The sequence below is a fragment of the Giraffa tippelskirchi genome, chromosome 6, assembly GCF_054371585.1.
Source record: "Giraffa tippelskirchi isolate mGirTip1 chromosome 6, T2T-mGirTip1v1.2.pri, whole genome shotgun sequence".
NCBI classification, from domain to species: Eukaryota; Metazoa; Chordata; class Mammalia; order Artiodactyla; family Giraffidae; genus Giraffa; species Giraffa tippelskirchi.
The window spans coordinates 90,545,388-90,569,922 of record NC_137280.1 but is presented as its reverse complement, the minus strand read 5'-3'; the positions used below and the strand labels follow the sequence as shown (position 1 = coordinate 90,569,922).

The window sequence follows — 24,535 nt, the reverse complement described above, 5'->3', positions numbered from 1 at the left end:
CCAAAGAGTCGGCTCTTTGCCATCAGGTGGCCAAAATACTGGAGCTTCAGCATCAGTCCTTCCAATGAATATTCAGAAAGGATTTCCTTTAGGATTGACTGGTTTGGCTTCTCTGCAGTCGAAGAGACTCTTAAGAGTCTTCTCCAGCACCGCAGTTCAAATGCATCAATTCTTTGGCACTCAGCCTTCTTTATGGTCCAACTCTCACATCCATAGATGACTACTGGAAAAACCATAGCTTTGACTATACAGACCTTTGTTGGCTAAGTAATGTCTCTGCTTTTTAATACGCTGTCTAGGTTTATCATAGCTTTTCTTCCAAGGAGCATCTTATAATTTCATGGCTGCAGTCACCATCTACAGTGATTTTGGGGCCCAAGAAAATAAAGTCTCTCACTGTTTCCACTGTTTCCCCATCTATTTGCCATGAAGTGATGGGACCAGATGCCATGATCTTAGTTTTCTGAATGTTGAGTTTTAAGCCAGCTTTTTCACTCTCCTCTTTCATCAAGAGGCTCTTCAGTTCTTCTTCACTTTCTGCCATAAGGGTGGTGTTATCTGTGTATCTGAGGTTATTGATATTTCTCCCGGCAATCTTGATTTCAGCTTGTATTTCATCCAGCCCAGAATTTCCCATGATGTACTCTGCATATAAATAAGCAGGGTGACAATATACAGCCTTGACATACTCCTTTCCTGATTTGGAACCAGTCTGTTGTTTCATGTCTAGTTCTAACTGTTGCTTCTTGACCTGCACACAGATTTCTCAGGAGGCAGGTAAGGTAGTCTGGTATTACCATCTCTTTAAGAATTTTCCACAGTCTGTTGTGATCCACACAGTCAAAGGCACTGGCATAGTCAATAAAGCAGAACTAGATGTTTTTCTGGAACTCTCTTGCTTTGATGGTCCAATGGATGTTGGCAATTTGATCTCTGGTTCCTCTGCCTTTTCTAAATCCAGCTTGAACATCTGGAAGTTCTCAGTTCATGTACTGTTGAAGCCTGGCTTGGAGAATTTTAAGCATTACTTTGTTAGCAAGTGAGATAAGTGCAATTGTGTGGCAGTTTTGAGCATTCTTTGGCATTGCCTTTCTTTGGGACTGGAATGAAAACTGACCTATAGTCAACAATTACAGAATACACCGTTTTCAACTATACTTGAAAGATTAAAAAAAAAAATTTTAATCGGAGAACTGCTTTACAATGTTGTGCTGGTTTCTGCCATACAACATGAATCAGCCATAAGAATACATATGCTCCCTCTCCCTTGAAGGATTCTTAAAGCTTGGCCATATATGAGATGCATCAGTTAAGACTGAAATCCACTGTAACAGATTCTTCCCACATGAGTGATTTAAACCAGTTAGTTTATTTTTCTCATGTTACATGAAATTCAGAAACAAGCAACTCATAGTTGCTTATATACAGCCAAAAAATACCTTATATGTCTATTATATAATCAGTAGTCTATGAATGTCATCTTATTGGTCTATGCTCTAAGAAAAAAAGAGATAAACCTGAGGGCAGATGGTAAAGTGAAAATGCCAGATGCCATGCTCCCATTTCCATGGAATTCTTTAGAACCCACAAGCAGTGACCTCTTGCTTCTTTCTCACAGGCCAAGACTGTGAGCTCATGGGCACTCACAGTTGCAAGGAAAGTTGGGAGAGGAGTCCTCAGAAATCGTCTACACTGCTAATTTGAAAACAACTGTAGTTTTGTTACTTGAAGGAAGCAAGGGAGAAATGGATATTGGGACAGCAACTTCTTGTATGTCACACACTAGGCCACATAGCAAGTCTCTAATAATTTTCTGTTTGTATGTTACTGAATCTATGTCATGAAGATCAGGCATTCTGTGGATAACGCAGTTCAATTAGAAATCTATAACTAAAAGATAACTAAAATACGCCCAGTCTGCACATTAAAATACGTATTTCTAAATAACCTATAGTTCAGTCCAAGATATCTTGATTGGAAATGCACAATATTTAGTACTTACTTATAATAAAAACATCACATACCTAAAATTTAGTGAGGGACTTCCCTTGTGGTCTTGTGGCTAAGAATCCACACTCCGGATGCAGAGGGCCTAGATTCAAACCCTGGTCAGGGAACTAGATCCTGTATGTTGTGACTAAAGATCTTGTATGTGACGATGAAGACTGAGGATCCTACGTGCCACAATTAAGACTTGTTGTAGCCAAATAAATACATAAATAAATAAATACTAAAAAAAAAAAAAACTTTGTGATGTAGATCAAGGGGAATTTAGAGTGCTATATAATCTTTAATACTCTTCAGCTAATGAGTTATCACACTTTAAAGATTAAACACTCAATGATACAATCACAGGACCATAACATTTACAACGTTTGCCCCAGTATAATGTAACTCAAGAGTTGTGCCTGATGGCTTTCTAAATTGGTTGTAACAGGGTTCTCTCCAGAGTGTGTTCGAAAATGACTGAGGGGGGAAGGGGCCCTTAAGGCTAGCTTGTAGTCATTTCACTCACAGAGCTTCTGCCCAGTATGTATTCGCTTGTGCATTATAAGGTTAGTGCTAGTGCTGAATGCTTTTCCACACTGGATACATTTATAAGGCTTCTCCCCTGTGTGAGTTCTCATATGCACTCTTAGGCAAGAGGAATTCCTAAAGGCCTTCCCACATTTTTTACATGCATAGGTTTTCTCTCCAGTGTGAGCTCTCTTGTGCACAATGAGATAAGAGCCTGTGCTGAAGGATTTTCCACAGTGATTACACTCATAAGGTTTCTCTCCAGTGTGAGATCGGGTATGTTTCTTAAGGGATGACTGATCAATAAAGGCTTTCCCACAGTCACTACATTCATAGGGTTTCTCTCCAGTATGGGTTCTCATATGTTTCTGAAGGGATGAAGGAACAGTGAAAGCCTTGCCACATTCCTTACAGTCGTAAGGTTTCTCTCCAGTGTGAATTCTTTTGTGAACGTTAAGATGAGAGCTCTGGCTGAAGGATTTTCCGCAGTGATTACACTCATAAGGTTTCTCTCCAGTGTGTGATCTCACATGTTTCTTAAAGGAAGACTGAAAAACAAAGGCTTTCCCACAATCCCTACATTCATAAGCTTTCTCTCCAGTGTGAGGTCTCATACATACCTGAAGGGACAAGGGGCCAGTGAAAACTTTCCCATGTCCATTACATTTTGAGCTTTCTTTCATAGTACACATTTTTTTGTGGACACAATGGGAAGATCTTTTTCCACAGTCACTGCATTCATGGAGTTTCTCTTCAGTAGGTATTTGTTCATGTACTGAGAAGGAAGAGTGTAAGTTGAAGGACGTAAGATGTTGATTACACTCAGATTTTTCTCCTGTGAGAGTTTTGAAGTGTTTCCTAAGGGATGACTCTTGATTGAAAGTTTTTCCACAATCACTGAATTCAAGAATTTTCTCTCCAATATGAGTAGTCACATGACTCCTAAGAGTTGAGGGATGGCCGAAGTCTTTCCCATATTCTTTATATTTGTAGCATTTCTCACCCTTGCAATATCTTGTATGAATAAGGTGATAATTCTTTCTGAAGAATTTTCTACAATGATTATGTTCCAATGGTTTCTCACCAGGGTGGGTTAATGCCTACAGAAAAAGGAGTAAGTGATGACTAAAGGCTTTCTTGGGGCTTCCCTGATGGCTCAAACAGTAAAGAATCTGCCTGCAATGCAGGAGACCTGGGTTTGATCCCTGGGTTGGGAAGATCCCCTGGAGAAGGGCATGGCAACCCACTCCAGTATTCTTGCCTGGAGAATCCCATGGACAGAGGAGCCTAGCAGGCTACAATCCATAGGGTCACACAGAGTCGGACATGCTTGAAGTGACTTAGCACACACAAAGGCTTTCTCACTTTTACTACACAGGAACTCATTTCCATGTGGATCCTGCCATATACAGGAAGTAGATTATTATGACTAACATTTTTGCCATTTTCAGAGTCTGTGTATATTTTTTGCCTTATTCTTTCAAGTTGAAATAGCTGAATACTCTTCCCAAGGCCCCATGGAATCCATTCCATCAAAGGGCATCCTAATTATAGAGTTTTTCTAATCATGGGTGAAGAATGAATGATTTATTAAATACTTAATAGTGGAATGACATTTAAGTAAATGTTGTTGTTGTTGTTGTTTAGTCGCTATGTTGTGTCTCTTCTGTGACCCCATGGATTGTGACCCCAGCAGGCTCCTCTGTCCATGGGATTTTCTAGGTAAGAATACTGGAGTGAGAAGTCATTTCCTTTTCCAGGGGATCTTCCCAACTCAAGGATTGAACCTGCATCTCCTGCATTGGCAGGCAGATTCTCTACCACTGCACTACCAGGGAAGCCCAAGTAAATGTTTACTTTTTGATATTCTCTGCAAGAATGCAAGTGTTTGGAGATTTCTCCAATTTTATGGGATTAATAAAGGATTTCCTGGCGCAGCTTTCTGATGAGTGAATTCTACTTGCCTCAAGTGTCTCCTCTTGCTTGGGTGCTGCTGCTGTTTTAATTCCTTGAAATTCACAGAGATCTCCCAGTCTTAAAAAACAGGAATCATTTCTAGTGAATCTCACCATTTTTATGCCATTGGCAGTTTGTTCTCCAGGAACATTCTGCACGAGAATTACATCTTTTGATTTAAGTTGAGTAGCCCCATCTGAAAGTGAATGGGGAAATTTGTTATAATTATTGGGAGAAAAAGTAGGGGTGAAAGAAAAAAGGAGGCAGGCATGCTACGGATTTGTTTTCAATTAATAACACTAAATATAGGAGGAAAATGTGAGAGAGAGGATGTAACCAGTGATCAGAGAAATTAATTTAGGAACTTGGCTCTCGGAAAAGATGCCAGTAATAGGAACAAGCAATGGAAATGATAGGTATTTTACATAGAATTCTGGAGGCTTGAGACAGAAAGCTCATGTAATGGTCTCAGCCTTCTTATCTAACAATGACTGACTAACTGTACCACCCCTCACAGGCTGTGGCTATTCCATACAATGACCCCTTCCTGCCTGGGGCTCACCTGTACAAGTACTTTGGAGAATTCCTCTCCCCTCTGGCCTCAGCTCTTCCTGCGCCACCTCAGTGATCAGACTGTGTTTGCAGAGATGATACCCTGCTCATGGGGAAAGACACATGATGTGGGGAGACTGTGAAGGAGACAAGGAATCTTTCCACAAAACTGATTCCAATACTTTGGTTTTCAAGGATTCTGAAGATAGGCAAGAGCAGCAAAAGAATCAGATTACATAGCCCTTTCACAGAGCACCATAAGACAAACACCCACACACCTTGTCCCACATGATCTGACCCTTGAATTCTAAGCCCAAGATCTGTAAATCACCTAAATTTTTTTTTTATATAAAGGCATTTAGTTTATTTTTCAAAAAATATTTTTTCTAGAAGGTTTGAGTAATTTTACATGATCACAATCTTAAAATTTTTTCTGACCAGAAGGTATCATTTAAGTGGACAGCTTGCCTAGATCTGCTTTTGTTAACACCCAAATACAATTAGCACATCTGATGGTATTCCCTAGGTCTTCTTAAATTATTTACAGGCCAGGAGGCAGAGCCTAGCACATAACAAAGTATGTGCTTTATAGCTGCTGATTAGTTCAGTTTCATAACAATTAAGCAGAGCAGGTAGTCAGTATATCTAATTCACACTATTAACACACTGGTTCTTGCCTGAAGGGTCTGATCATTGCAGAGCTCCCAGTTATTCCTTCCAACCCAGGAAGTAGTAAACCACAACTGCAGAGAAAGGGGGCAGCTCTACTTAGGCTAGTGCTGGCGGGCGATGTCTCAGGTCTGTTCCTTTGTTCCAGCTATGAATTCAAGGTGACCAGTATTAATTATAAATTCAATGATATGTAGAAAATAAAATGCAAAGCCAAAAAAAAGAGTGGCTGCTTCTCCCTTTCTTAAGAGAAGATTGGTTTTCTATGATTGAGAGAACTAAAAGTGAAAGTGAAGTCGCTCAGTTGTGTCCAACTCTTTGCTACCCCATGGACAGTAGCCTACCAGGCTTCTCCATCCATGGGATTTTCCAGGAGTGGGCTGCCATTTCCTTCTCCATCACCTAAATTTTTTAAGGACTGAGAAAATACAATCAGTGAATTTTCTTGGGAAGTGGTAAGACTGCCCCACAAGGGCAGGAACTGTCCATTCTGTGTTTACCATATATAGCTGTTCTTTTCAGTTCCTGGGACAGACAAGTGATGAAGAACTAGTACATGCATGAACAAATGAATATGAAGGAATGAGGCCAACTTTACCCACTGAGGCCAGGTTCCTAAAGTTCTCCAACATCACATCTCTGTACAGGATTTTCTGAGCAGGGGCCAGCAGGGCCCACTCCTCCTGTGAGAAGTCCACTGACACTTCCTCGAAGGTCACCAAGTCCTAAAACACCATGTATACATTCAGGTTCAGCCAAGAACTATCTCTAACTTTGAACCAGAAAGATGATGGGTGAGGCTGAGAGGACTTGGGGAGAAGACCCAATGTGCAGTAAGCTCAGACATTCTTCAGAGGCCTCTCATCATTTCACCCAAGTTCCTGGAACTTTCCACTTCTGTTCTCACTCATTGGACCATCTCTTTCAGGCTCATGGTTTTTAGAAGCTTTTCTAACAAAGCTGAGCTGATATTGCCACAACTAGGTTGCAAGGAATCTTCCAATCTTATTCAAGATGTAGTACAGATTGAGCATACTACAGAATGAGAAAAATACTTGGAAAATGAAGGTTGTTCCTAGTGAAAAAAAGTCTGTATTTTCCTTCATGGCACCCAATGGAATATGGAACTAACACTCACCCTGGGGGATTATCTGAAGAACAAAACAAATGTTGAAGCCTTTCCTTAAACATTCTCTCTCTCCCATTCTAAGAAGTGCAAAGAACTGAGGGAGCCTGAGGCTAGCCTGGTTGGGCTGTGAAGCTCTGGGTCATGGACAAGAGATGTACCCTTTGGGAACAGTGATGTTTTTTGGGAAACAGTAACTTCCCACATACCTGTGACCAGGTTGTCAGCAATCCTGCAGCCATTCTTCCTTTTGTGTGTCTCCCTCCTGGCTTGGCAGGGTTCTGAGCATGAAGACCTAGAAATGAAGAAAGAAGTCATGAGATTCTGGGCCTGACAGACAGTCAACACTTAGAGGCCTTGTAAGCTTCCTCATACTAGCTTCAGAGTAACCACAAGCACCCAAATGCACATATACATACACATAATACAGTAAAGAATTTATCTCCTTACCCAAGAACAATTAGGAACTGGGAATACAGTATGTTCTTATTTTTTAAACTTTTCCCTAGATTGAGCCACCAAAATTGCCTAGAGTCACTAACAACTCAGGAGCAATGAGTTCTCTAGTATTAAAATTCCTCTGTATAAGAAACCAGGACTCCTTTGGGAAATATGTTCAGTGTGGAACAAGAAACGTTCAGCATAAGCCTGGAACAGCTTATACCAGAAAGGAAGGAATCTACCACACAGGAGAAAACTTAAAAAGGTTCCCACTGGCTTACGATGGAACAGTTTAATAAAGAGTAATGATTACAATCAGTTGAAATACACCAAATATAAAACAGAGCCACGAGTCCATAATGTTACTAAAAAACAGTCAATGGTCACTACAAGAGGTGGCCAGGATATAATTTTGTTATTCTGAAAATTCTTAAAAAAAAAATCAAGGCTGTATCATCCTGTCCCCTCCTTTATGAACAATATTTTATTATTACTAAATAGTTGTGATAAAGCAAAGTTCTTTCCAGAATAATCACAAACTTTATTCTAATTTCATTTATTATGAAGAAAATGCTAGAATCAGAAAGTCACCATTCTGAAACTGCTAGTAAATTAATGCACTTAGGCAATGACAATCAATGGTTACTAAAATATTAGGTGAAAAGTGAATGGGAATATTTATTTTCAGCTTCTAGCTTTGAAAAAATTTCAAACTCAAAAAGTGTAAGAATTAGTGTAAAAATGATGAGCTTCCCTATACTCTTTACTAATTGTTAAAGTTTTGTCACATTTGCTTCCTTTCTCCTCTCTGTAGGGGTGTGTGTGTGTTTCATTAAGAATATTGAGAGGAAACTACTTGAGAGGAAATTGCAGGTGTTAGACCCTTTTTTCCTATATACTTCAGAGTGTCATAGGAACTTGGGACTTTCCCTAACATGATCAAAACCAATTTATTATCTAACATATAATTCATATGCAGAATTTCACCAACTAGTCCAATAATATCCTTTACAGCAGCCACTTTAAAATTTCCCATCCAGGATTATGCCCTCAGACTATGTTTCTTTCATCTTTAATCTGGACCAGTCCTTTGGCCTTTCTTCATCTTTCCAGGTTTGAAAAGTCCCAGGTCAAATGTTTTACACATAGACTACCCTCAGTTTCTGTTTGTCTGTTGTTTTCTCATGGTTAGATTCACAAAGTTTATTTTTGGATGATGTATTTTGTAACTGATGCTTGTCCTCAGTGAATCATTTCAGGAGGCATATGATGACAGTATGTCTCATTACTGATGTTAATTTTGATCACTTGGTTAAGATAGTATGCAGCAGGTTTCCCCATTAAGTGACCCCCCCCCCTTTTTTTGTAACTAAGAAACCTGAAGGGGATAATTTTAAGACTAAATAGATGTGCTGGGCAACTTTATAAAGGAAGATCAAGCTGATAAATCTTAACATCTTAAAAGAGACACCTGGACACCATGAGTTCTGATATGATGCAACAAGAGACAATACCAATTATAAAATATTTTTTGCTAAAAAAAAAAAAAAACCCTAACAAATCCTTTAATCTAATGAGAAGTTTATAGAAGAAGGGTAAGAGGAGGGGACAGAGGACATGCTAAATGATGTATAGAGGACATAATCAGAAATATCCAGTTTGGAGGAGAAAGAGGAAAGGAGAACTCCTCCTGATTAAGAGACTTAAGAGGTGTAATAATTCACTGCAATGTGTGGTCCTTGGAGCTTTTTTTTTTAATAATGTTATTTATTTTAGGCTGTGCTGGGTCTTCATTGTTGTGCGGGCTTTTCTCTAGTTGCAGTGAGTGAGGGCTACTCTCCAGTTGTGGTGCACGGGCTTCAGTAGTTGTGGAACATGGGTTCACTAGTTGTGGTGCTTGGGCTTAGTTGCTCTGCAGCATGTGGGATCTGCCCAGACCAGGGATCGAACTCATCTCTCCTGCACTGGTGGGTGGATTCTTTACTACTGAGCCACCATGGAAGCCCCCAATTCATTTTTTATAGATGAGAGAAATATGTTAAAAATTTTTTAATGTTAAGGCTTTGTAGTCGCATTTACAGAGTTTCTGGTTTCAGCTGGCACCTTAAAGATATATTCCTTTTAAGTTACATGATTTTAGGTTCTCAATTAACAAAGGTCAGCAGATATGGACAAAGTCTAGAAAATGCTCAACACTGACAAATTAGTTAAAAAACTAGAGAATTTGCCTTCAAAAATAGCTATTTCTACCAAAGTGGGAAAAAAGATATTGTTGGATTAAACAATTTTAAAATATCACCAACCCTTGGAAAATATCACTATAGCTTGAAAAATCACATTCACTTACAACTCACACTTTTGATCCTTGGAATGACATTTTTTAATTCCAATACGCAGTGTGCTTTTTTTTCCCAAGTGATTTATTATAAAACAGCTTGCTCCCTCTCAATGCTGAGTTAGTTCAGCAATGCAGCTCCATCCTTTTAAGCATTCTAGTCAAGTGTTAGTCACTCAGTCCTGTCTAACTCTTTGCGGGGCCATGGACTGTAGCCCACCAGCCTCTTCTATCTATGGAATTCTCCAGGCAAGAATACTGGAGTGGGCTGCCATTCCCTTCTCCATGCAGTGTGCTTCTGAGCCAGTAGTTTTTATACTGGATGCCCTTTAAAGCAACCTTCCTGAATGTTAAAATGATCTATGATTTTTTCATTAAACTTATGAGCAAATTTGCTAATATGTTTATCAAGAACAATGTTTCCTTTTCTTTTTTCTTTTTTTTAAAAAATATTTATTTATTTATTGCCTGCACCAGGTCTTTGTTGGGGCATGTGAGGTCTAGTTCCCTGACCAGGGATTGAACCTGGATCCCCTGCATTGGAAGCTGGGAGTCTTAGCCATGGGACTACCAGGGAAGTCCCTCCCTTTCCCTTTTAAAAGTAATTTTTAAGTTTATTTTTATTGAGGTAATAATGATTTACAAAATTATGTAAGCTTCACATGTACAAAACCAAATGCCTTAATAAGTCTTTTCTAACATTCCTTTATTAAGACATCCCACAGTTCACTATAGTGTGCATTCTGCCTTGCTGCAATAAATAATAAATCCAACTTGTTTAACTCTGTGTGTCCCTGGTAACCTTTGGCTAAAGACCACTGATAATATCAAGAAAAACTGTTAACTTGGGGGTATGTAGTAATGGTGTTGTGATAATGCTAAAAACTTCTGCTAAAAGTTTGTTTAAAATTTTTTAATTGAAGTATGTTGATATATATGTCATGTTAGTTTCAGGTGTACAGCAAAGTGACTTATTTATATATATTGTATACATATATGCATGTGTGTGCATATGTGTGTGTATATATATGCACACAGATCTATACATATATATACATATATATATATGGGCTTCCCTGGTAGCTCCATGGTAAAGAATCCACCTGCCAGTGCAGGAGATGAAGGTTCGATCCCTAGGCTGGGAAGATCCCCTGGAGAAGGAAATGGCAACCCACTCCAGTATTCTGGCCTGGAAAATTCCACGAACAGAGGAGCCTGGCAGGCTATTGTCCATAGGGTCACAAAGAGTTGGACATGACTGAGCGACTGAACACAGCACAATATATCAAAGTAGAAAATAGTATGATCATCTCAATAACACACTAAAAATGTCTGATAATACCCAACAATGCCTAATGATTTAAAAATATTTTGACCAACTCTATAAAAAAAAAAAAAACCCTCAACTTTTAAAATGGGCAAAATATGTTTTTAAAGAAAATACAATAGCCATTAAGCATATGAAAATATGCTTATTATTAACTACCAGGGACATGCAAATTAAAACCACAAGATACTACTTGACACTCATTTTGATAATTATTATCAAAAAGACTAACAACTGGTGAGGATGTGGAGAAATCAGGACTCTTATTTGCTGATGGGAAAGAATAATGGTGCAGTCCCTTTAGAAATAACTTTGCAGTTTATCAAAAAGGTTAAATATATGATTATCATAAGAATCAGCATTCCACTCCTACATATAAACCCAAGACAAATGAAAATAAGTCCACACAAAAACTTTAGCAGGAGAGCTCACAGTAGCATTATTTACAACAGCCGAAATGTGGAAATAACCCAAATGCCCATTAAATTGTGAATGGATAAATGTGATGTACCCATACAAAAGAATATTACTTGGCCATTAACAGGAATTAAGTACCGACATTTCCTACAATGTGGATGAACCTTGAAAACTTCATACTAAGTGAAAGAACCATTCACAAAAGACAAAATATTATATGATTACATGTATATGAAATGTCCAGAATGGACAAGTCTATAAAGACAAGAAGCAGATTAGTGGTAGCCTGGGCCTGGTGGGTAATGAGGCATGGGACAAGCTCCCATGTGCATGTGCTAATGAGTATGGGATTTCTTTTGGATGATGAAAATCTTCTAAAATTAGATTGTGGTGAGGGTGGTATATCTCTGGGAATACACTAAAATACACTGGATTATACACTTTAGTTACATGTGATTGTATCTCAATAAAGCTATTACAATTAAAAGATGCTCCTTGGAAGGAAAGCTATGACAAACCTTGATAGCCTATTAAAAAGCAGAGACATCACTTTGCTGACAAAGGTCCATATAGTCAAAGCAATGGTTTTTCCAGTAGTCATGCAGGGATGTGAGAGTTGGACCACAAAGAAGGCTGAGCACCGAAGAATTGATGCTTTCGAACTGTGATGCTGGAGAAGACTCTTCTCCAGGAGAAGAGGGAGATCAAACCAGCCAATCCTAATGGAAATCAACCCTGAATATTCACTGGAAGGACTGATGCTAAAGCTGAAGCTTCAATACTTTGGCCACCTGATGGGAAGAGCTGACTCAATGGAAAAGACTGTGATGTTGGTAAAGACTGAAGGCAAACGGAGAAGAGGGCAGCAGAGGATGAAATGGTTAGATAGCATCACTGACTCAATGGACATGAATCTGAGCAAACTCTGGGAGACAGTGGAGGACAAAGAAGTCTGGAGAGCTACAGTCCACGGGGTCACAAAGAGTCAGGCATGACTTAGAAACTGAACAATAACAACAAAAACTATTACAAAAAATAATGTTAGTAAACAAACAAAAAAGAAGAATAAAAGGAAATATCTTTAAACCTGAAAACATGTCAAAAATATAGAGCAAGTGTTTCAATTTACTAGATAAAAGCTGAAGGCCTTTGAGACACAGATAAAGAGTGGCTACTTCTACTAAGCATGTTACAGACAGCACAGTAAATTGGGGAGAGTGGACAAGGATGGAGAGACATGATAGGTCAGAAGATAATAAAGGAAGAATAAACCTGCCATTCCTGGATGAAATGACAGTGTGTAAACATTCAAAAGCATCTACAGGTAAGATTACTTGAAAACTAAGACGTATGCAGCTTGCTGGATACAAAATATAGCTCTGAGGACTCAAAACAGAACAAAGGGGCAGTCTACATTATATAGGAACAGCACATATGACCCAACAACTCAAGTTCTAAAAATCGACCTTAAAATTTAAAATCCTAAGTCCATAAATATGAAGAAACATGCACAAACCCACTCAGATGGGAACAACTCAATCGTCCACCAACTGGATGATTCCACACAACAGAGCTGTAAAAGAAGTTAAAAAAAAAAAAAAGGCAGATCTCTGTGAACTAATGAGTACTTCAATACACGTCATTAACGGAAGAAAATGAGACACAAGAATGGACATCTTCTTACGGAAATGCAGTCTGAGTTGGGCGAGGCCTTTTAAAGAGGTGGACAGGAGATGGAGAAAAGACCCCGGGCACGTGCCCTGCCCGCATCGCCTCCTGGGTACAGACCGACCGAGCAGTCCTTCCGGAGTCGAGAAAAGCGCGGCCTCAACGGGCGGGGATGGAGCCGGTCGCTGCTGGGAGTAAAAGCGGCGGGTCTTGCAGCCCCATGCGCGCAGCTAGGGCTGGGAGTCGCGCGGAAGCTTGGCAATAGGCAGCTGGGCAATAGGCGCTGCGGTCGCGAGCAGCTCGCGCCTTCTGTCACACCCATGATCCTTCCCCGTTCTCCAACGGCCACCCCAGACTCGCAGTCAGAACCTGGGCTTGGGTCTGGCCGGATCGGATGCCAACAGATAAGGTAAACTGCGGGAGGGGGCGGGCTATAGAGACTACGCCGTTCCCGGAGGCGCACTTCTGCTTCCGGTCTCGACCTTAACTCCGACGAGTGGGCGAGCATAGGATGCGGCAAAGCCGAGAGTGGTTAAGGCCCAGTGAGTCTGCTGGGCTACAAGCGGAGGCCAAGCCCAGTAAAGTTTGGGGGGTTGCCAGGTGTCTCGTGGTAAAGAATCCACCTGGCAATGCAGGAGACGGCAGGTTTCATTCCTGGGTAGGGAAGATCCCCTGGAGTAGGAAATGGCAACCTACTCCAGTATTCTTGCCTGGAAAATGCCATGGGCAGAGGAGCCTGGCGGCCTGAAGTCTATGGGGTCGCAGAAGTTGGACATCCTGAGAACCCACGCAGGACATTTTATTTTAAGCAAAAGAGGCTTATCAAGTAAAGTAACTTACTCTTGATGTCATATTAAAATATAAAATGACCCCCAGGTACATGAGCCCACGTCTTTGACTCCATTTGCTCTCCCCAAGGGAAAACGCAGAGATCCCCAAGATTTTGAAAAGGAGACTGAGCGGTCAAAAGGAGTCCAAACTTCACTTCCTCAGCCACTATGGATTCTCTTGTGTGGTCAATACCTCTCCCTTCTTCCTAACCAAAATAAGCCCCCCAGAAGTCAGAGACCTTTCTGTCCCAATTCCAATTTAAACAATGATTATCCTGGTATTAAAAACAAATAACCAAAGAGTCTAGATCAGACTTTAAGCTACCTGCCGAGACAGACATACAGACAGAGACATACAGGCCACTACAAATCTGAGAATGGCCAAAATCTGATACTAATAATGACTAACACTGGTGAAGATGTAGAACAGGAAAGCTCATTCAGTGCTGGTAGAAATACAAAATTGTACAGCCACTTTGGGATACAATTTGGTGGTTGCTTACAAAACTAAACATAATCCTACCAAGTAATACAGTAGTCACACTCCTTGATATTTACCCAAGTAAGCTGAAAACGTATATCCACACAAAAACCAGAGTTCCAGAAAAACATCTATTTCTGCTTTATTGACTATGCCAAAGCCTTTGACGGTGTGGATCACAATAAACTGTGGAATATTCTTCAAGAGATGGGAATACCAGACCATCTGACCTGTCTCTTGAGAAACCTGTATGCAGGTCAGGAAGCAACAGTTAGAACTGGACATGAACAACAGACTGGTTCCAAATAGGAAAAGGAGTACGTCAAGGCTGTATATTGTCACCCTGCTTATTTAATTTATATGCAGAGTACATCATGAGAAACGCTGGGCTGGAAGAAACACAAGCTGGAATCAAGATTGCCAGGAGAAATATCAATAACCTCCGATATGCAGATGACACCACCCTTATGGCAGAAAGTGAAGAAGAACTAAAGAGCCTCTTGATGAAGGTGAAGGAGGAGAGTGAAAAAGTTGGCTTAAAGCTCAACGTTCAGAAAACTAAGATCATGGCATCTGGTCCCATCACTTCATGGGAAATAGATGGGGAAACAGTGGAAACAGTGTCAGACTTTATTTTTTTGGGCTCCAAAATCACTGCTGATGGTGACTGCAGCCATGAAATTAAAAGATGCTTACTCCTTGGAAGGAAGGTTATGGCCAACCTAGATAGCATATTTAAAAGCAGAGACATTACTTTGCCAACAAAAGTCCATCTAGTCAAGGCTATGGTTTTTCCAGTGGTCATGTATGGATGTGAGAGTTAGACAGTGAAGAAAGCTGAGCACCGCAGAATTGATGCTTTTGAACTGTGGTGTTGGAGAAGACTCTTGAGAGTCCCTTGGACTGCAAGGAGATCCAATCAATCCATCCTAAAAGAGATCAATCCTGGGTGTTCATTGGAAGGACTGATGTTGAAGCTGAAACTCCAATACTTTGGCCACCTCATGCAAAGAGTTGACTCACTGGAAAAGATCCTAATGCTGGGTAGGATTGGGGACAGGAGGGGAAGGGGACGACAGAGGATGAGATGGTTGGATGGCATCACTGACTCGATGGACATGGGTTTGGGTACACTCTGGGAGCTGGTGATGGACAGAGAGGCCTGGTGTGCTGCAATTCATGGGGTCGCAAAGAGTCGGGACACGACTGAGCAACTAAACTGAACTGAACTGAAGCTGAAAACATACATCCACACAAAAACCAGCACATGCATGCTCTGGATTGGTGGTGGGGAGGGTTGTTTCTTTGCACATGAATGTTTACAGCAGTTTTACTCATAACTGCCAAAACTTGGAAGCAGTCAAGATGTCCTTCAGAAGGTGAACAGATAAGAAACAACAGATTACCAGAGCTAAAGTGAATGAACTATCAGGCCATGAAAAGACCTTAAATGCAATATATTATTAAGTGAAAGAAGCCATTCTGGAAAGATTAAATACTGTATGATTCCAACTGTAAGATACTCTGGAAAAGACAAAATTGGAGATCAGTGGTTGCCAGCGATTAGTGAGAGTGATTGGTAGAATATATATAAGCAGGGCACAGAGGATTTTTAGGGCAGTAAAAATACCCTGTATGATACTATAATGAATATATATCATTACAGTTGACCCTTGAACAACAAGGGTTGATCTGAACAGGTTCACTTACATGTAGATTTGTTTTTTTTCAATGAGTATGTACTAGAGTACTACGTGGAGAAGGCAATGGCACCCCACTCCAGTACTCTTGCCTGGAAAATCCCATGGACAGAGGAGCCTGGTAGGCTGCAGCCCATGGGGTCGCTAAGAGTCGGACACGACTGAGCGACTTCACTTTCACTTTTCCCTTTCATGCACTGGAGAAGGAAATGGCAACCCACTCCAGTATTCTTGCCTGGAGAATCCCAGGGACGGCGGGGCCTGGTGGGCTGCCGTCTATGGGGTCGCACAGAGTCGGACACGACTGAAGCGACGTAGCAGCAGCAGCAGCAGCAGAGTACTACGCAGTTCATGGTTGGTTGTGTTCACAGGTGCAGAACCCAGAAGGCTGACTAGTAAATTGTCCTGGGTTTTTGACTTTGAAGAGGGTCAGGGTCCTTAGACCCCATGTGTTCAGCATTCAACTGCAGTTCTCAAATGAGATTCAAATGAGAAACTCACATCTGGTTCAATAGTTTTATGCCAGCTTCATCATTCCTGGCCTCAGGTTCTGCTTGGTACCTGGAAGCCATCTGTGTGGGTACCCTTAGAACTTACTGTTCACATCAAATTAGTGTCCCCTACCCCTGCTCCCCGTCCTAAATATTTTTATCCTTCAGAAGTAGGAGCAGTGTTTGGTGGTCCTGAAGTGGAAGAACCTTGAGGTCAGGGCCAAAGGTTGTTAATGATTATAGCAGGTAGCAGAGCAAATTTTGGTGAGAAGAGACATGCCACTTGTCTGAATTACTGTGCTGTCTGACCCTCTCTGGAACTTCCTTCTACCTCCTCTCTCCCAAATTAAAACAATGGAATAAACCTCTTCAGTGAATTCTCCTTTCTAGGGTGTATCCCAATGAATAAGCAGCCTGCCCTCTGCATTTTTGTTGGGTGCAGCCTTGTCATTTCCTCTAGGAACAAGAGGCTCTGGGTTTCTAGTGAGGTGCATGAGTATGGATGGCCAGGGCAGAGTTACTGGCAAAGGGTGTGTGTGCTTATATTTACACTAGAGCTCAGGAAGGCCCTCTCTCTCTTTTCTCTGGTGATATATTATGTGGACCATCTTTTCACAAGCTTATTTGCTATTTGTATATCTTCTTTGCTGCTGTGTCTATTAAGGTTTCAGTCCATTTTTAACCAGCTGTTAGTTTTCTTATTGTTGAGTCTTAAGAGTCTTTTATCAGTTGTCTTTTGCAGATATTTTCTCTAAATCTGTGCTTGCCTTCTCACTCTCTGGACAATGCCTTTAGCAGAGCAGAAATTTTGAATTTTAACAATGTCAGTTTATCAATTATTTCTTTTATGGATCATGTCTTCCATGTTATATTTAAAATAGTATTGCCATACCCCAAGGGCTTCTAAGTTTTCTCCTATGTTATCTTCAAGGAATTTTACAGTTTTGTGTTTAATACCTAGGGCTGCAATGCATTTTGAATTAACTTTTGTTCAGAGTGTTAAGGTCAGTGTCTAGATTTATTCTTTTGCATGTAGATCTCTGGCTGTTCCAGCATCATCTGTTGAAAAGAATTATATTTCTACATTCCATTTCCTTCGCTCCTTTGTCAAAGATCAGCTGACCATATTTATGCTTAACATCATTAGTCTTTAAAAATAAGAGTATATACAAGAAACAAATTGGCATGATTGAAGTTTTTGTTTTTTTTTTTTCATTTTCACTGCAATGAATGGTTCCAGACCTCACTGCTTTCAACCAAAATGAAGTGATCATTCTGCAAGAAAGCTCTGTTGTATTCTTTACTTTCATAAGGATTCTTATAGAGTTTAGCTGATAGTTGACCAAAATGAAATGATTTATCCAAAACTTCATCAGAATGACATATATGGGAATATTTAGCCAAGTGAATTCTGTGTAATGAAATATATTGTGAGGGCTATTTCGAGTGTCTGCCAAATTCACAATGCTCAGAGACTGAAAAACAGGCGAATGACACTAGCCTCAAATATCTGTCATGGTTATCATGCTGCTTTTCTATTTTATGGAACTGTTAATCTTCCACTAGTGGAAGGGAAGGAATTATACCTTGTGAATCTTACCATGTCTACCACATTGGATTTTTTCCCATTCAAAATATTCCATTGAGGTGCTGACTTTCTGGTATTGAGACAAATCTCCCAATCTAAAATAAGATTACAAAAAATTATGTTATTGGAAAATAAATGGAAGGAAGGTGTTAAAAAATGATTCTATAAGTGTTGAAACTGACAATAAACAGAAAGCACCATGGAGGAAAACAAAGGTGAAAGGAAATGGACAGAGAGCTTACAGCAAATGCAAAATTTTAATTAAAAAATGGGACAGATCCTACTGTCAGGCCAAAAGAAAGTTTTCAAAGGTGAGGGAAAAGTTAAGAGAAGTTTGGACTTCCCTGGTGGTACAGTAGACAAAAATCCACCTGCCAATGCAGGGGTCATGGGTTTGGTCCCTGGTCCGAGAAGATCTCGCTTGCTGTGGAACAACTTAGCCCATGTGCCACAACTGCTGATCCTGCAAGCCTAGAGTCTGTGCTCCACAACAAGAGAGGCCACCAAAATGATAAGCCTGTGCACCACAACAAGGAGTAGTCCCTACTTGTCACACTAGAGAAAGCTGTGAGCAGCAACGAAGACCCAGCACAGCCAAATAAATAAATAAATAATTAGCCTTTTCCCTCTCTTGGAAAACTTTCCCTTTTCTTCAGCTTTCCTCTTAGTTCTACCTGAACTGATCCAGATGAGGTCTGCATAGCTGGTGCCCTGCTCTGAGAGGAAGATGCCTGATATAGGAAGAACATGTAAGGGATGACAAATACTTACAAAAATAAGGGGCCGAGAGTCTGCTCTTCAGGGATACCAAATACTTTCAAGTATAACTTGAGAAACAACAAAGTGTTTGTGTTAACTTGATCACACTAGTAAATTTTAAAACTAAAATGCAAACATATTCACATTCTCTCTCTCTCATTTTTCACAAAATAGACTCCCAATCTTTTGCCTAAAACCCAAGCTCAAGCTTATATACACAATTTTGAAGTCCTAAGCCTTTTATCCTAGAAAAAATAAAGTCAGTACAATGGACAGATCTTCACTCAGTGTGCACTTGAGAAAGAGGAAGGGAGACCCAAAGCCTAGACAGGTTTCATGTCCTCCCACCATCAACCCCAGGGCTTGATGGCCCTCAAGCCCCTTCTCCTCTCTACCTGGACATATTCATAGTGACCTCATCCAATTATGTAGCTTTAAGAGCACCTCTCTCTCTCCTAACGATGTATCTCACCACAACTAGATTGTGACCTCTTCTGGTCTTATTTTTCTCTAGTGATAGAATTAGCAATAGTTCTGAGCACATTACCAACAATAAATGCTGTAAATGCATCACTCCTCCAGTGACAGTACAAATTCTCAGAATCACATGTCAGCTCCCTGTCTATTATAGCTAAATGAGGTCACACAACCAGCATGGATGACTGGATTGAATTAGGAAATACTGGGATGATGGTATCATCTTATGTAAATGAAAGGCCCTAAGATCTGAGGAAATTTAACTTGGACTCAGGCCCTAAGCAGGTTCTGTTGGAATAAAAAGCTGTTTCACTAGAAGGAAACATATCTACCTGGTAGGGAGAAGCATGTGCTTTTATAAAAGAATAAATTTCCTACTCACTTGCCTGGAAACACCCCACACTAATTCTAAGAAAACACATACACACTGCTGCCATAAAATGTCCTACAGTCTGCCTCACCTGAAATTAGAAATGGATTTTGATAAAAAGGAAAAAAAGTTTAATAATCTAATTTCATTTTACAGATAAAGAAATTAAAGTCTAGACAGGTAAAATTGTTGGGTTTTTTTTTTTTTTTTTTGGCTAACAGTGATAAAAGTAAAAAGTGAAAGTGAAGTCGCTCAGTCCTGTCTGACTCTTTGCAACCCCATGGACTGTAGCCTACCAGGCTTCTCTGTCCATGGGATTCTCCAGGCAAGAGTACTGGAGTGGGTTGCCATTTCCTTCTCCAGGGGATCCTCCCGACCCAGGGATCGAACCCGAGTCTCCTGCATTGCAGGCAAACGCTTTACCCTCTGAGCCACCAGGGAAACCAGCAGTGATAACTCATCATGTAATTAAGCAGAACTTCTCCCACAAAAATGGGCACACTTACCCCTTTCTCCCCAAGTCCCAGGATTTAGACAACAGGATATTGTTATATACTTTAGCACCCTCCTAGACAGCCCAGAAGCAGGACTGCGTAGACCCAGACCACAAAGACATTCTGCTCACAGGCCAGTAAAGTACTGTCTCTGAAAGGAGCATCAGCGAGCACTTGCCACAAGGGAAAAGATCAATGGCTGGCATCTGTGAATCTGACAGCGAAATCTGCCTTATACGTCTTATTCCCGAAGTCTCTTCAAGACAGTTCAATTTCTCTTGACTAAGTAGTAGTGGGAGTCTTGCCTCATGCAATCAATCTTTAAGCAGTAGGCATTACTGATTTGTCAACAAGCATCATTCATTAGCCATCTCTCTGTAGAAGACGGCAGTTACATATTATGTGAAAGTCATTAGGAACTGTAGACGGCATGAATATAAATAACCGCGGTTTACTAAGTACCCATTATGTGCTAGAAACATTGTAAGCTCATATGATTATCAAGTTATTATTACTGTCATTCAATAGTTGAGGCAGTTCATGTGCAAACAGCAGTAGTAATTGGTCTAAGATCACCACTTAGGAAGTGGTGAGCCAGAGCCTAAATCCAGGTTACTCTGTCTCAAAAGTCTGAACTCCTGAGATTACTGTTATTCTCCAATATGACTGGACAGTGATCATGAAATAGTGTGTAGGAAATGATTAACTTAGCAGGTCTGGGCTGCCCCAAATTTTTACTAGGAATATGAGTATGAACCTATGATGTAAGAAAAGATATATTTTAATTGGGTTTTTAAAGAATAATAATATCAGAGTATGTTCACAATATAATTTATATGAAAAGGAGGATATAAAATTATAAATATTTTTTAAAAAACTTATTTATTTATTTATATTTTTGGCCACTTTGTGTGGCATGTGGGATCTTAGTTCCCCAATCAGGGATTGAACTTGTACCCCCTACAGTGGAAGCATGGAGTCTTAAGCACTGGACCGCCAGAAAAGTCCTGAAAATATCTATTTTAGATATCCACTGAAAGGCCTAGACACAATTAAACCCCAGGAGCACTGAGTCCATGTATCACACAGACCTTGGTGTCTACAAGGAAACAGGCTTCTTGGAGAAATCATTGATTATGGTCTGTAACAGTCAAGGTTGGGGCTTCTCTGGTTCCTCAGCAGTAAAGAATCTGCCTGCAATGCAGGAGACCTGGGTTTGATCCCTGGGTTGGGAAGATCCCCTGGAGGAGGGCATGGCAACCCACTTTAGTACTCTTGCCTGGAGAATTCCATGGAGAATTCTCCAATGAGAATTCCTGGAGAATTCAGTCGGAGATGACTGAAGTGACTAAGCAGCAACAGCAGCAACAGTCAAGTTCAAAGTGAACTGGGAATTTATGCTCAAAGATTTATAGGGATGTGTTGAAGGGACACATGAATCAAATTAAAAGGACTACTCTTGGCCAAGTTTGGGAGAGTCTGAGCATCAAATGACAGCAACTGTTTATAATACGATAAATGAAAGAAAAATAGGGGAATATGTTGTGAAACCCCGAAAGGGAAAAAAATAGAGAAGGCAAGGGAAGTGGGGAGAGAAAGCTCTTGTTCACAGAAGACTGACAGCAAGAGAATGGAAAAATTTGGAAAAAAAGAAAAAGAATTAGGAAAAACAACAACAAAAAGCACTTTTCAAGACCCCAATGTAAAAATAGGTAGAAGTGAAGATCAACAAGTGATGCTAAAACCACGGGGTGAAAGGGTTGGCCAACAGATTATTCCCATTTCCAAGTATCACCCACAGATTGTTGTTGTTGTTGTTAAGTTGCTGAGCCATGTCCAACTCTTTTGTGACCCCACAGATTAGCCCGTCAGGCTCTTCTGTTCATGGGATTTCCCAGACAAGAATCCTGGAGTGGGCTGTCATTTCCTTTTCCAGGGGATCTTCCTGACAAAGGGATCAAACCAGCATTCCTGCACTGTGGACAGATTCTTTAGCACCGAGCCACCTGGGAAGCCTATCACCTACAGATTACCACAAAGAAAAATGTGACTGTGCAAGAGAGAGATGGGTATCTTAACTGAACACTTTGCGTTCCTAATACACAGTGGACGACTTGCATTTACGTGCCTCCTGATGTGACATAACATGAAGTACACATCACCTAGGAAATTTTCAAGTCTCTAAACCTGCAGTCTAAGGCAGTAGTCATTGTCTTGCTCTATGTGGCTACCGTGAATATGAAACGTGGCTAGTGAGACTGACGGTCTGAATTTGTCATTTTACTCACTTTTAATTAAGTTTTAGAAATAAAACTGTTCAGTTACTAAAAAAAATCTTTCAGTATGTTTGGAGCAATCTGGGTTTCCCCAAATACTTTTTCAACAGTCAATTTTCTGACAGCTAAATACAGATCAAGAATTTCTAATAAAAATTTAGCATCCATACTGAGGTGAGCTGAGGTTTAAATACATATCAGAGTCCAACAACTTGGTACAAAAGAAATGTACAATTTCTCACTAATAACTTTTATTAGCTACATTGGTCATTAATTTCACCAATAGTTATATATTAATAACTGGGTAAATTAGGTTAGATAGGACATATTATTAAAAATAACTTCACATGTATATTTTCTCCTAATTTGACTACTAAAAAATTTTAAATCACATTACATTTGTATTAGACACTACTGGCTCTACCAGGTGACTCAGTGGTACAGAACCTGCCTGCAAAGGCAGGTGACCTGGGTTTGATCCCTGGGTCAAGAAGATCCCCTGGAGGAGGGAATGGCAACCCACTCCAGTAGTCTTGCCCGGGAAATCCCATGGACAGAGGAGCCTGGTGGGCTACAGTCCATGGGGTCGCAAAAGACACAGACACGACTGAGCACACACACCCTAGACTGAATGTCCACTTTATGAGATACACAAGTTAATTACATGAAATTATAGGAGAACATCACCATATGGGAATGCCAACATTTTTCAATATAAATCTCCTGGACTGCAGGAACCAAAAATACTGGCAAATGTTTTAGGTAAAACAGATGTAAAACCTAAATGCAACGTCCAAATCTTATTTGAATCCCAGCTCCCCCCAAAACCCGACAACTATAAAATACACTTTTGGAAAACTGGAGAAATTTTGATTTTCTTGGATGGACAATGGAGTTTTGTTCTTCGTAGGAAACTGTCCTCATTCTTAGAAGTCAATGTCTGCAATTTACCATTAAATGGTTCATCATTTTATATATATATAAATTGACAGACAAAATCTTAAATTAGTGAACCTAGATTAAGGGTTCACAGATATTCCTTTTATTGACCACAAATTTTCTTAAGATAAAAATTTCAGGATGAGGGAATTTCTTGGTGGTCCAGTGGTTAGGACTCCGCACTGTCAATCACGTGGGCCACGGTTCAACTCCTGGTGGGGGAACTAAGATCCCTCCAGCCCGTGCAGCACGGGCGAAAAAAAAAAAAAGAAATTCTAGATGAATACCTGGAAGAAAAATCTACCCGTCAAAACTCATCTTACATAAATTCAATTCCAACTGCTGCTACTAACGGAAAACTGCCTCGATCGGCTTCCTTCCCAGAGACTTCTGGATTTTGAAGGTTTGGGGCTTTACGGGCTCTCATATGGTAAATTTATTATTTATATGAATCCCTTCACTCCTGCTCTTATTTAGATCAAACACACGTGCTCCCTAATAACCTACAAAGGTTTCTTCTCTTTCCAACGGAATATGACTTACCAAACTTCAATAACCGACAACTACGGCCGGAGTAAAGCCACCGAGAGCTCACCGGGACCCGGGGACAGGGGGCCATAAGCGCTGGAGTGTCGAGAAGGACGGAGATGCTATTTCTTTTCTTTGTGGAGAAAGGACCCAAAGGCTGCTCTGGAGGCTTGTGAAATCGGAAGCAACGCGGATGGAGAGTAGGCCGGGCAGACCCGCCTCCTCCCGGAACTGCCGCCGGAACTCTGGCGGGCCGAGTGGGTCCGGGCTCTCGGAGGAGGGGCCGCCGCCCGGCAGCGCCGGCGGGAAGCCAGGGCGGCCAGGTCAGCCCTCGAGGCCAGCGTCCTTTGACTTCAAGCATCCTCTTGGGTCTCTTCCCATCCTGCTTGACCGCACAGAGACGGGACGATAAGAAACGAAAACTTCACCTCAACCCGGGCCTAGGCGCACAAATAACAGAACTTCCGCGTTGCGCACGCTCAAATTCAAACGCGCACGCGCACTTCCAGTGTCCGCGTACAGCCTAAGGGGTGGGGCCTCGGAGGTTGGGCGGGCCCTAGAGGCCACTGCTTCTAAAGTCCCGGAGCTTCGGAG

The 24,535-nt window shown here is 40.8% G+C and overlaps 2 protein-coding genes across 12 annotated transcripts in view; one reads left to right on the top strand and one right to left on the bottom strand.

Annotated features, from left to right (window-relative positions):
- Window positions 1-1,350: 1,350 nt before the first annotated feature.
- ZNF177 (zinc finger protein 177) lies at window positions 1,351-24,428 on the bottom strand. 11 transcript variants are annotated; one of them, XM_081498077.1, is made up of 8 exons: window positions 23,957-24,428; window positions 18,870-18,925; window positions 18,111-18,193; window positions 7,030-7,115; window positions 6,293-6,419; window positions 5,036-5,128; window positions 4,482-4,669; window positions 1,351-3,617 (listed from the first exon to the last, which is right to left on the bottom strand). In XM_081498077.1, the coding sequence occupies exons 3-8, from the start codon at window positions 18,151-18,153 to the stop codon at window positions 2,508-2,510; spliced, it is 1,647 nt and encodes a 548-aa protein (XP_081354203.1). In that variant the 5' UTR covers window positions 18,154-18,193; window positions 18,870-18,925; window positions 23,957-24,428; the 3' UTR covers window positions 1,351-2,507. The 11 variants fall into 11 exon arrangements, with proteins under 11 accessions (XP_081354203.1, XP_081354199.1, XP_081354209.1 ...); XM_081498073.1 differs by having other exon boundaries at window positions 24,009-24,428; XM_081498083.1 differs by having other exon boundaries at window positions 1,351-3,137; window positions 4,587-4,669; window positions 24,009-24,428.
- The window catches only part of ZNF699 (zinc finger protein 699), a 36,692-nt gene continuing 25,308 nt past the window's right edge, over window positions 13,152-24,535 (top strand). The window contains exon 1 of the mRNA XM_081498072.1: window positions 13,152-13,417. The gene's annotated coding sequence lies outside the window, so the exon portion shown is untranslated. The remainder of the gene's footprint in view (window positions 13,418-24,535) is intronic.

Coding starts and splice junctions, on each gene's coding strand:
- ZNF177 (XM_081498073.1), bottom strand. CDS start 24,302: ATGCTTGAAGTCAAAGGACGCTGGCCTCGAGGGCTGACCTGGCCGCCC. Junction 6,420..7,029: donor TGCTGACAACCTGGTCACAG/GTATGTGGGAAG, acceptor ATGGTGTTTTAG/GACTTGGTGACCTTCGAGGA. Junction 3,618..4,481: donor AGCAAGAGGAGACACTTGAG/GCAAGTAGAATT, acceptor CTTTTTCTGTAG/GCATTAACCCACCCTGGTGA.